At 51.5% G+C, this 12842-nt stretch overlaps 1 protein-coding gene across 7 annotated transcripts in view; it reads right to left on the bottom strand.

The window, feature by feature from the left end:
• Positions 1–12842, bottom strand: part of LOC122451780 (calmodulin-binding transcription activator 1) — a 664205-nt gene that overhangs the window by 275294 nt on the left and 376069 nt on the right. For all 7 annotated transcript variants that reach the window (XM_043484680.1, XM_043484682.1, XM_043484681.1 and 4 more), the window contains exon 3: positions 5788–5859. In XM_043484680.1, the coding sequence (XP_043340615.1) occupies positions 5788–5859 (72 nt within the window). The remainder of the gene's footprint in view (positions 1–5787; positions 5860–12842) is intronic.

Below are 12842 nucleotides of genomic sequence, written 5' to 3'. Positions count from 1 at the left end.
GCAGAGGGCCTTCTCTGGGGCCCTGTCTGACCACCTGTGAAGCTCCAGAGATCTGGTTCACCTGGGGGGCCACGGGCCACTGCCCCCGCCCCTTGCCAGCAGCCACCCTGGGAGTCTCCTCCTCCTGGCAGAAGGAACGCCCTCCTCACAGGCTCCCCGCTCTGGGTCCTCCGCAGTTCTGCTATCAGGATGGGGTGGACGGAAATTGACCACGCTGAGAGGGAAAGGCCAGCAGGGGGCCCACAATCCAACAAAGGGACTAAGAGCTTCAGTTAGACCCCCCAGGTCTTGCCAGGCAGGTGGGGAAGTGGTTCTCATGGGCATTTTTCAGGGGACCCTGGGCTTGAGCAAGAATGGGGGCCTCCCCCATCCTGGAAGGCAGTCAGTCCTGAGGTGGAGCTTCCCTCTTCTCCAGGGGTTGGGGGGGGGGGTTGGGGGCCAGGGCAGCCTACAGTGAGCCCCCTCGGTGAGCTGGCTTCACCCCATCACCCCTGCACTCCTCTGTGATGACTCTGCACCCACTGTTTCTGTGGTGGCTGGGGTGGCAAAGCTCAAGTTCAGGCAGGAAGCAGCGAGGTTGGGTGTGAAGGCAGGTGCCCCTTTCCCTGGCCGCATGGCCTGGGACCAGGTGCTCAAAGCTGTCTCTGCTTACAGACTTAGAGAACTGAACTCATGGTTTCTGGGGGTGGAGGAAAGAATGGGGGAAGGGAGTTTGGGATCGACATGTCCACACTGCTATATTTATAATGAATAACCAACAAGGACCTACTGTATAGCACAGGGAACTCTGCTCAGTGTTAGGGGCAGCCTGGATGGAAGGGGAGTTTGGGGGAGAATGGATACATGTATATGTGTGGCTGAGACCTTCGCTGTCCATCTGAAACTATCACAGCATTGTTAATTGGCTATACCCCAGTACTTTGGCTACCTGATATGAACAGCTGACTCCTTGGAAAAGACCCTGATGCTGGGAAAGATTAAGAGCAGGAGGAGAAGGGGGTGACAGAGGATGATGTTGAATGGCATCACCAACTCAATGAACATGTGTGTGAGATGGGGACGGACAGGGAACCCTGGTATGCTGAAATACAAGGGGTTGCAAAGAGTCAGACATGACTTAGCAACTAGACAACAACAATGCAAAATAAAAAGTAAAAAAAAAAAGCTGTTTTAGTGCCTCCCAATAAGAGGTGACAATGGCACTCCAGGGAGACAGAGACGGGTGCCCTAGAGCAGGTCTCTGGGAGGGCAGGGGGCTGGTGGTGAGGGTCAGACACACTGCCCGGTGGGAGGTTGGTCCCCAGGGGCCTGGTTGTGTGGTCCCAGATTGCCATGTTCAGGGTTGTCAGGGCAAAGCTAGAACCCCGCTCCTGCTTACAACCCATGTGTCCTCGAACTGGGAACCCGAATGGCTGCCCTTCTCAGAGGTCCAGGAGACCACAATCCCAAGGTTCCCCCCAAACCCCAGGGTCCCTGTATTTGCACAGCAGCACCCAGGGTCCTGCAGGCCTTGGTGTGAGCTGCTGACGTGGCTAGGGAGCAGCCCCTGCTGCCTCTGCCCCGGTGAGCTGGTCTCAACAGCCGCACAGCCCAGAATGAATGGTGGTGGCAGACACACAGGGACACACCCCCTGCTTCACTTGAGCACGGAAAACATTCATTAAGCATTTTAGAGGACAAGGGCAAAAAGAAAAACACTCATTAGAAGCAGAAATAGTTTCCAAATGAGCCATACAGAATCTGCTGGCAAGTCTGGCCTGGAGTGAGGGCCTGGCCTCCTGGGGGAGGAGAGCACAGAAGGGGGTGTGTGGGGCCCAGGAGGGGGACACAGGAGGAGGCAGGGAGCCTGGAGCCTAAGCACTGGAAGATTCCCAAATAGGAGAGGCCACAGTGGCAGAGATGGAGGTTGACGCCCCTTGCTGTCTGGCCCAGCCAGCAGGTGGGGCCACACCTCTGTGGCCCTAGCAAGACTCAAGGCCCGGGAGGCTGCAGCAATAACCATGATCAAGGCCACGGGAGGCAGAGCAAGAAGGAACAGGGAGGCCTGATCCCAGCCCGGCTCCATCGCTGACCAGTTGGGTGACCCTGGGTCTCACCCTCACCTCTCTGGGCCTCAGCATCTATCTAGGAAATGCAGCGGCTAAGCTGGGGGCAGCCTATGAGGGCCTCGCCAGCTGGGACACATGGAGCCCTCAGTGGTGCTGGTGATGTGAGGAGCAGAGGTTGGGCTGGCCGGGCACAGGGGCTTCTCTAGGTCCCAGGGCAAACCCCCCAAAGGCCCTGGAGAAGTGGCCTGAGCTTGGGTCTTCTGGGGGTCTCGAGATGCTGCCCATGCAGCTGACCATGTGGTGCCCGCAGAGCACGGCGATGACCTTACGCGCCCTCCACTCCAGGGGAGGACTCCGGTTCCTCAGTGTCTGTCGGCTCACATCCTCATAAAATATTTATCAGCAATGGAGAGAGAGAGGGGGGTGTCACACCCTCCCCGAAGCCAGGTCACAGGGAAACTCCTACCCTTCCCTCACTCCTGCTCCCGACCCTCTGCTTCTAGCTGGGGCAGGCCATGCAGGCTCTGACATGCTGGCCCCTCCCCTGTCCTGGTAGCAGAGCATGGTAACAGGGGGGATGTGCTGGCCCCTCTTGATCTGCACTGGGCACTCGGGGCAGTCGGAGGAGGCAGGGGGCTCCCTCGGAAAGATGACAGTCTGGTTGGAGAGGAAAACCAGGCCTGTGTGGGTGGGATCCCCATAGTGCTGACAGGCCTTGGAATTATCCATGTCACTTTGAGGATCTCAGAGGCCGGAGTGATCTCGCAGAGGCTGCCTGGCAGAAGATGGCCACTCAGCTGGCACGGCAGCTGCTGGACGGGTGGGGCTGCTCCCAGAGGAAACTCTTCTTTATCCAGAAGCCCTCCTTCCCTCCTTCCTTGTCCTCCAAGCCCCCTTCCTCTGATGGGGGCCCCCACCCCAGCCAGCCTGCTCGCCTGGGCAGTGGGGCGTGAGAGGCATGGCCCGTCTAGGCACCATTGGCCAGCAGCATGTCACGGGTCCCCTAAGGGACCTGCTGGCTTCTTTGTTGCCACATTGGCACCAAGCTCCTCCTTTCTCAGCTCTCATCCCGTCAATGCCCTGACACCTTCACTCCCACCCAAGCCTTTTTCTTGGTAATTGGTGTCAGAGGCAAACTTGGGCCAATTTCCATCTGAGCCAGTGTCTCATGGCTTCTTTCCTATTTAATAGCAGAGAAATTAAACCTGGCCATGCATCATTATCCTGGTGGTGTAATTAGCATCAGAACAACTGCCCTGAGCTGGGCAACTGCCACACTTTCTCTGGGGCTCCACACGGGCCCTGCACTATGCCTATTGTTTTTGGTTTTTGCTCCTTAACATCCTCCCACCCGGGACTGACCTGGCACAGGAGCCCCTCCCCACATCCATGTACATCCTCACTGTGTCACCTGCTTACAGAAATAAGAATGATGCTTGAGGATGCAGAGGAGAAGGTGGAGAGACAATCCCCCAGGGACCAGGAGAGGAAGGCTCAGATCAGCCCTGGAGAAACCAGATCATGTGATCCTGGCCTTTGGGGAGACTCGGGTTCCCTGGCAGCTGAAAGGTAGCAAAGCCCAGATGCATGTGGGTCACCCCAGGTACATGACCAGCACACAGTGGCCCGGACCAGAGCACCAGGGAGGGGAGGGCTGAGACAGAGGAGCAGGATCCCCCCCTACTTCTTTCGTGGTCCCAGGAGAAAGGCGAGGGTAGCCCCGTCTAACAGTGAGCCCGCTCCAGGGGCCTGAGTGACTGGAATCCAATTTGGGAAGCAATTGGCTCAGACATCATGGCTGCTTGGAGATGTCTGAGATCACAGAAGGAGAGGGAAGGAGATCCACTGAAATTTTAAAGCCATCGAAGCCTGAGGGAGTGGAGACAGGAGTGCAAGAGAAGGGCCTGGAGGAGAGGGAGCAGCCTGGGAGAGCAGACAGCTGGGGCTGCCGGACGGGCTGGCTGGCAGGAAGTCGTCTCCTCAATGGATGCTCCACTAACAGGAGGGCAGTGGCCAGGCCAGGCAGAGGAAAGAGGTACTCTAATGGGGCCTGAAAGGTACTCTGATGGGGCCTGAAAGCGGAAAACACCAACACGGGACCTGGGGTTGGAGACCCAGGAACGAGGTCACGAGGCTGCTTGGGGTAACAGTGATTCTCTGGCAGCCATAGTGCAACCCTGGGGACAAAGCACATTCCAACTCCACCAGATCTCTGCTCTCAAGGAGGAACCCACACCCCACCCCTGAAGCTGTGTAGAAGACCCTTTGCAAGATGGAGAAATGCCTTGGGCCCATTCTTAGTTACAAGACCTGGAAAGAATCACCCCAGGACCACGTTGAAGGTCCCTTTCATAAGGACACAGGGCTGAGCAATTACAGAGGCAGGTGTTACTATGCCAACCTCCAAGGGGGACAGACCCTGGGAAGCTGACCCTGGTCAAGGTGTCGAGGAAGTTGTGTCTGCAAATTAGCACCTCCTCCCTTGGACAGTCTCAGGTGCTACCCATTAATGAACGTACTGAACGACAGACAGTTATTTCTGAGGACCAAAGAGAACAGAAGTGTTTGAAGCCAAGGGGCTTGATTGGCAGAGGTAGGGCAGATCTGATGGGCAGAGGGCTGGGTCTGGGTGTGGATGCTGAGGCTGCTCTGTGCCTAGCAGACATCTTTCAGGCTGCCTTTCCTGGAACCAGCTGCTCTTCTGCACTCCATGGCATTTGCAACTCTCTTCTGTCAGAACGCGTGCCATGAACAGTGGGGCGGGGGGGCTTGCTTTCCTATCTGCTGGACCCCTCCCAAGTGCACCCTTCAGGTCGAGGAGCTCCCCAAACCCCTGGGGCCCAGGCTAAGCTGAACCAAAGTGGACACAGAAAGTAAGACCTATGGAGGGCAAGACCAGAGGCAGCAATTCCTGGGCAGAGGCAATAGCAAGAAGTTGCGGTGATGCAGACAGGGCCCGCCAAGGAATGGGTTCTACAGAGAGCGGCTGAAAATCACAGGACAGGGTTTGGAAAGGACCCAGGTCCAGGCTGACTGGGTGGATCCCTTAGACCCTTCCACTCACATAGCAACACCTTCTACTAGGCAAGAAGATCATCAACACAACCAATCGGCCAGAGGCTGGGCGGCCTCAGGGCAGTGCATCAGCACCATGGACAGAGGATCCGCCAGGCTTCCCTTGGAGCTTCCGGATTGGGTGGCTCCTCCCTCCTCTCTCCACACTGCTCCACAGCAGACATCACAAATCGATTACAGAGCCCCTTCCCCCAGAGCCAGGGGCTCCTGCTCTGCCAACAACTGTCCCAAACAATCCGACAGCAAAAGGTGTGGCTCTGGAAGCCGATTTTACACGCCCGCCGACTACAACGAACCCATGTGAGAAAACAAATACGTGGTTTTCAGCCAAAAGGCTTTTCTCAGTCAGGGGCACGGTGCCCAGCCTTCCCTGTCCTCATTCAGAGGAAACTGAGGTACCCTGGAAGCACCTGGAGGGATTTTATCCTCGCGAGGCAGGCAAGGACTCTCCCCGCCAGAGTTTCTCCTTTTCCTGGTACCTATCATTGCACCGGGCTAACTGCATAGCTGGCCTCAGTGCCACACGCCAACATTCCTAAGGAAAGCTGACCAGGGCGCCTGCGCCGGAGGCCGCCGCACGCAGGAGCCCCGCCCGACTCAGCCCCCTCCGCAGACCCTTCCCCAGTACCAGAGACGGAAGAAGAATCCAGTCCCAGCCACCTACCTGAAGGAGCCAGTAGCACCTCCGGTGGAAGGTGGGGATGATGGAGGAATGGACATAGCAGCCGTACAAGCACTAGGGAGAGAGGAAAAACGAGAATTCAGTTGGAAAGAGGGAAAGGAGGAACAGAGAACAGAGAAGGAGCAAGAAAGGGCCACACACGCTGCCACCACCCCAGGGAACCGAGGGGTGGGTGCCTCCATGTCTGGCTCTAGGCCCAAGGCTAAGGTCTGGTATACACCTAAGAAGCACAGTTGGGACATCCCAGTGGGCAACACAGATGGACAGCTGGGGTGCTCACCCTTGTGGGGTCATGGGGACACGTGGGAACCCAGATAAGCCAGGGGCCAGGAGAATGCACATATGTGTACATTATGCCCATCACTTTAGGGCGGTTACCCTGGGAGTTACCCTGGAGCTCATGCAGAGAGTCTGCGTTAAGACCCCGTGGTGTTCAGGGAGGGACTGAACAGACACACTTTCCAGACCTTTCCTGGTCAAGGAGAGTCCTCCCTGGTGACCCTGGCTGGGAGGAGCTTGAAGGCTAGAGGGCTGGGAGGAGGCAGTACTTCCTCAGGCTAACCTCTGGAGCCTGAGACCTCTTGTGAAAACCCCCCACTTTCTGGTTTTTATTTAGTTTTCTATTCATACATGTGCTTGTTGTAAGTATCAACCTGCATCTTTTGCAGATGGATCTGGTTTTAAAAAGCAGCTCGAGGCAGGATGAAGAAGGTGGGTGAGGATTCAAGTTCAGGAACAGCATAGAGACAGGACATGAGGAGGATCAGCTCTCATGGAGCTTGTCTCTTAGATCCAGGTGAGCTGACCAGGACCCGGGGAGGGGCAGCACATCATGTAGTGGGCGCTGTGGGGGCCGGCCTGCCAGCAGGGCTGAAAAAAAAGGAGCTAATGAGAACAGTCAGATCCCTCTTGAAACAACTCTCAGAGTCCGAGCGGGAGGAAATTTGTCTTTTCTTTTGGAGTCGCCAATTCCAAATTAGAATGAACTCCTTCTATTTTCCTTGGAGTTCCCCGCTTCCCAAAGCACGGGTTCCAGAAGGGGCAGAAAGAGGAGGCAGGCCACAGAGCCTCAGAGGACGAAGGATGGGAAGGTCTTCCCCTCCCTTCTCACCGAAGTCCCCCAACACCCACACCAACTCTGCAGAGAGCGATGACCGGCAGCTCTGCATTTACAGCTTTCATCAGTTATTTTTCACACCCCCAAAAAGACCAAGTGCAATTTGGTTCAACTAGGAGTCCATTTGAGCCCTGCCTGTCTGATTAGCAGAGCTGAAAGAGAAATCATTTTGGACTATGGGACTCTGGCTGCAAGAAAATCAGATTTCCAATATGTTAGAACTTTTACAGATTGCTGTCAGCTGGGACTTAAGCCCTGTACAAACCAAACAAACAAAGCGGAAATTAATTTAAACGATTCCCTTGCAATTCTTGCCCGCAAAATGTGTATTTATTATTAAGAAGGCAATATTCTTTTCTGACTTTTCAGGTTTTCAATAAACTGTTTCTTTCTTTAAAAAAAAAAAAACTATTTTTTTGATAGCTCATTCCTTCCTGCCAAAGGAGCCTCATGTTTGGACAGTTCTATGAGCGTTTGGTTGCAGTGGAGGAGCAAGCCACCTGCAACTTACATCAGCCCCTTCATTTGGATGCAGCGTGTCCTTGTGGGCAGTTTCATTGCTTTCAGTCAGGCCATGAGCCGGATGGAGGGAGACATAAACTGTTGGGAGAAGTCTCTCCCTTCCTTTGAAATGAAAGCCTCCTTTTGCACTGATCATCCTCTAGAGAGTTTGCAACGACTGCCCCTCTTCACCTGTCTCTTTTTCTTTCCACCGCTTTTCTTTGAACTTGAAAAGAACATGGCCGTTTGCAGCACCATCTGCCCCTTCATTAACTGTGTTCTGTCTGGGTTGGTCTGCAGCATCCTTGCACCAAGTGCTAGGTAATCACCAAGAGTTTACCAAACACCTACTGTGTTTCCCTCCCATGAGAGCACGGCCCCTCTCCCCAGCCATCCCAGCAACCCCGTCTTGGGCACCCTCCCCTACCCTGAACCATCCAGAACCATCCAATAAACAGAGTGATGTTAAAAAGAAAAATCGCCGTTTCTACATCAAGGCTCATGCATTTTAATCAGAGGAACCCTCCGGGCCTCACTCAGAACCTAGTTAGTCTATTTTTAGATGTTACTCCAACCACCCTGGTGATCTGATATCTCTGGTCTCTGCAGATGAGAAGCACGATCTTAGAAAGGTGGGAGAGAGGCACCCTGGATGAGAGCAGCTGTGTCAAATGGCATCGAGGGAGGAAGCTCCCCAGGGAGCCCCAAGGACTCAAGAAGCCTGAAGGCATCAGACAGTCCTGCCGGACAGTGTTGTCCTGCCTAGCACACCAGTCACTCCATAGCTGACTTGTCTATCTGTATTTCCTGGAAGGGAGCTCCTGGCAGGCAGGACCTTTAAATGAAGGTGGCCCATAGTTCCCCCAAACAGTACCCTCAGAACACTGGCCTCGACAGCCTGGTGCAGGGCAAGACCCAGAGACAATACATGTTTAATTTCTGCTTGTGAGGACTTCCCTGGCAGTCCTGTGGTTAAGACTCTGAGTTCACAATGCAGGGGGCTTGGGTTCAAACCCTGGTCAGAGAACTAGATTCTGCATGCCACACCTGAAAGACCTCACATATTGCAACTAAGACTTGGTGCACCCAGATAAATAAATACTATTAAAAAAAGAGGTGGGGACTAAGCTTCAGTTTCAGGGAAAACTGACAAGTGTTGGACAGCTGTCTCGAGGGAGGCTTCCAGTGCCTGGTCTTAGTGAACTAGGGCTGGCAAGGGATGGATTTCAGAGCAAGGCATCCTGCTCATGGGGGGAGACCTGCCGTCCACCTGCTGGGAGGGCTCTCATCCAGCCCAGCTGCAAAGTGGACACCGTCCTCTTCCTGTCTCCTGTGTAGCTGTGAAGGCTGATTTCACATTTCTACTGGAGATTCTGAGGAGCTCGTAAGAACCCCACGAGAAGACACACAGAAAGCGGAAAGTTGCCGAGCTCTGGATCTGGGCTGCCAGTAGAAATCTCCATGTCCTCAGCATAGGAATGTTGTGGGATGCCCAGGAAGGGGGTCCATCGATTCAAGCTGGTTTCGGCAACACAGAGCCATGCCTACTGGCTCAGGTAGGTGGAGCAGACAAGGCGTGAATTCACAGATTCTCTGACCAGCGGGTACATGCCATGCCGGGCCGCCTCACTGCATGCCTATACACCTCGCAACTCCAAACCACCCACAGCCCCATCCTGGTCCAGGCTCCCTGGTCAGTTCCCATGGTCACCATCGTCCTCATGCTGCAGCCTTCCAGCCCATTTTCAGTCCGCATGACAGAGTCATCCCCAAGCCAATCATAGATTAATTGCACACAGCATATCAAATCCATTCCTTTAACCACTAATCAAAAAAGCCATCAAGTTTTTCTGTAGTCATCTGTGTTGTACCAGCTCCTGGTGCTTTTGGATCAGGCTCTGGGGGTCCCTTGGGGGTGGTCCCTGGGGTGAGTTTTGCATTTGGGGGCTGTGACATGATGGAGGGGGAAGAGTTCCATCTGGGGCTGGTGGGTGCTGCTGAGTGTGCACGTCTATGTGTGTGTGTGAGCTCAAGGGATGAGTGCACCCACGTGTGGGGGTGTTTGCAGCAAAGGACACACAGGGCCCCTTGTTTATGTGCATCACATAAAACAAGGAAAGAAAAAGAGAAAACAACTAGCTATTTATAGGAAATGCAGGCGAACATCACCCTTTAGATGAAAGTAACGTTCAAATTAGTTATACTCAAAAAATTAAGGTATGACAGCTTCCCTTTCACATGACAGTTGAGCAAGGAAGAGTTTTTTTCTTAAATATTCAAAATTGCTTGTGTGACACTATAGACTGTTTTTCCTTTTTTTCCTTAAATAAAGAGGAAAGATACAATCACAGGGGGAAACCAATAGCAGACAAGAACTCCCTTCACTTTGAAATATATGTTTTGGAAAAGGATGTTTCTGAAGGCAGTGTCAGCCTCAAATCTCCTCAAAGGGATTTTTTTTTCCCCAACAGACTCAGCTGCTGGGGGTCCCCCAGGTGCCAGAGGGTCCATCAGGGTTCAATATCCAGTGGCCTTGGTGGACCAAGAAGAAAATGTCTCAGGTGGTGAGATGTTTATTGGTGGGCATTGGGACTGGAGGGTGGGCCCCTTTCCTGTCCAGCTCTCAAAGGCTGCTTCTCCATCTCCATCTCCAACTGTTTCTTTCCAACAGGAGCTCAGCCCCTCCCACCCCCCATGGTTTCTTCCACTCTTGGCTTCTGCTCTAGAGAACGGTTGACTCACTTTTCGCAAGCCAAACCAGTGCTTCCCACGTCCACGTGTTCCCTCGTACAACCCCACACCCCAGGGTGGGCTCCGTCCTCTCCTGTGCAAACTCCACCCCTCCTGAGTCCATCTTAGGTCCTCCCTCCTCCACAGAGACTGTCCTGACACAGCCAGTGGGAGGAATCCCTGGAAATGACACCTATGGAGGCAGGGGGCAGCAGGGGAGGTGGGCTGTGTCTCAGGGTATTAGACATCCCCTCTGCCATCCAATGTTCCCATCAGCATCTCACCTATCACAGGGATTGGCAGACTTTCTGCAAAGGGCCAGAAGTAGATATCCTCAGCCTTGTGAGTCAGGTGGTCTCTGCTATTGCTGCTCAGCTATATGCTGGAGGGCAAAAGCAGCTTAGATGACAGGTAATGAATGTGTCCCCAAACTTTATTTATGGACACTGGAATTTGAATTTTGCATAATTTTCACCTGTCATGAATATCATTCTTCTTTGGATTTTTTCCCAACCATTAAAAAAAAAAAAAAATGTAAAGACCACTCTTTAACATCAGAGTAATCCAACTCTATGCCCCGACCACTGATGCCAAAAAAGCTAAAGTTGACCGGTTCTATGATGACCTACAAGACCTTCTAGAATTAACACCAAAAAAGATGTCCTCTTCATTATAGGGGATTGGGATGCAAAAGCAGGAAGTCAAGAGATACCTGGGATAACGGGCAAGTTTGGCCTTGGAGTACAAAATGAAGCAGTGCAAAGGCTAACAGAATGTTTTCAAGAGAATGCACTGGTCATAGCAAACACCCTTTCCAACAACCCAAGAGACGACTCTACACATGGGCATCACTAGATGATCAATACCGAAATCAAATTGATTATGTTTTTTTGCAGCTGAAGATGGAGCTCTATACAGTCAGCAAATACAAGACCTGGAGCTGACTGTGCCTCAGATCATCAGCTCAGTACTGCAAAATTCAGGTTTATATTGAAGAAAGTAGGGCAAACTACTAGGCCATTCAGGTATGACCTAAATCAAATCCCTATGATTATACAGTGGAGGTGATGAACAGATTCAAGGGATTAGACCTGGTAGAGTGTCTGAATATCTATGGATGGAGGTTCATAACATTGTATAGGAGGCAGTGACCAAAACCGTACCAAAGAAAAAGAAATGCAAGAAGGCAAAGTAGTTGTTTGAGGAGGTTCTACAAATAGCTGAGGAAAGAAGGGACGTGAAAGACAAGGGAGAAAGGAAAGATAAACTCAACTGAATGCAGGGTTCTGGAGAATAGTAAGGAGAGATAAGAAACCTGTCTTAAATGAACAATGCAAAGAAATAGAGGAAAACAATAGAATTGAAAAGATTTGAGATCTCTTCAAGAAAACTAGAGATATCAAGGGAACATTCATGCAAGAATGGGCATGATAAATGACAGAAACAGTAAGGACCTAACAGAAGCAGAAGAGATTAAGAGGAGGTGGCAAGAATGCACAGAAGAAATACACACAAAAAAAGGTCTTAATGACCCAGATAACCATGGTGGAAACCTAAAAAAGGTCAATTTTCATTTCAATCCCAAAGAAAGGCAATGTCAAAGAATGTTCCAACTACTGTTGCACTACAATTGCACTCATTTCACACACTAGCAAGGTTATGCTCAAAATCCTTCAAGATAGGCTTCAGCAGTATGTGAACTGAGAACTTCCAGATCTACAAGCTGGCAGTTTCGAAGAGGCAGAGGACCCGGAGATCAGACTGCAAATATTTATTGGATCATGGAGACAACAAGGAAATCCCAGGAAAACCTCTACTTCTGCTTCATTGACTATGCTAAAGCCTTTGACTGTGTGGATCACAACAGACTGTGGAAAATTCTTAAAGAGATGGGAGTACAAGATCACTTGTCTCCTGAGAAACCTATATATGGGTCAAGAAGCAACAATTAGAATTGGACATGGAACAATGCACTGGTTCAAAATCAGGAAAGGAGTACAACAAGGCTGTATATTGTCACCTCTGTTATTTAATTTATGCAGAGTATATCATGCAAAATACCAGGCTGGAAGAATTACAAGGTGGAATCAAGACTGCCAGGAGAAACATCAACAATCTCAGAAATGCAGATGATACCACTCTACTGGCATAAAGTGAAGAGGAACTCTTGATGAGAGTGAGAGAGTGAAGAAGCTGGCTTGAAACTCAACATTCAAAAAACCAAGATCATGGCATCCAGTCCTATCACTTCATGGCAAATAGAATGGAAAAAGTGCAACCAGTGACAGATTTTCTTTTCTTGTGCTCCAAAATGACTGTAGCCATGAAATTAAAAGACATTTGCTCCTTGGAAGGAAAGCTATGACAAACCTAGACAGTGTGTTAGAAAGAAGAGACATCATTTTACCAACGGGGAGCCAAATAGTCAAAGCTATGACTTTTCTAGTAGTCACGTATGGAGTTTAGTTGGACCATAAAGAAGGCTGAGCACTGAAGAATTGATGCTTTCAAACTATGGCACTGGAGAAGACTCTTGAGAGCCCTTGGACTGCAAGAATATCACATCAGTCCATCCTAAAGGAAATCAGTCCTGAATGTTCATTGGAAGGACGGTTGCTGAAGCTGAAGCTCCAATACTCTGGCCACCTTATGTGAAGAACTGACTCGTTTGAAAAGACCCTGATGCTGG

The sequence above is a fragment of the Cervus canadensis genome, chromosome 13, assembly GCF_019320065.1.
Source record: "Cervus canadensis isolate Bull #8, Minnesota chromosome 13, ASM1932006v1, whole genome shotgun sequence".
Lineage (NCBI taxonomy): Eukaryota > Metazoa > Chordata > Mammalia > Artiodactyla > Cervidae > Cervus > Cervus canadensis.
This window is presented reverse-complemented; position numbering and strand designations above follow the sequence as displayed.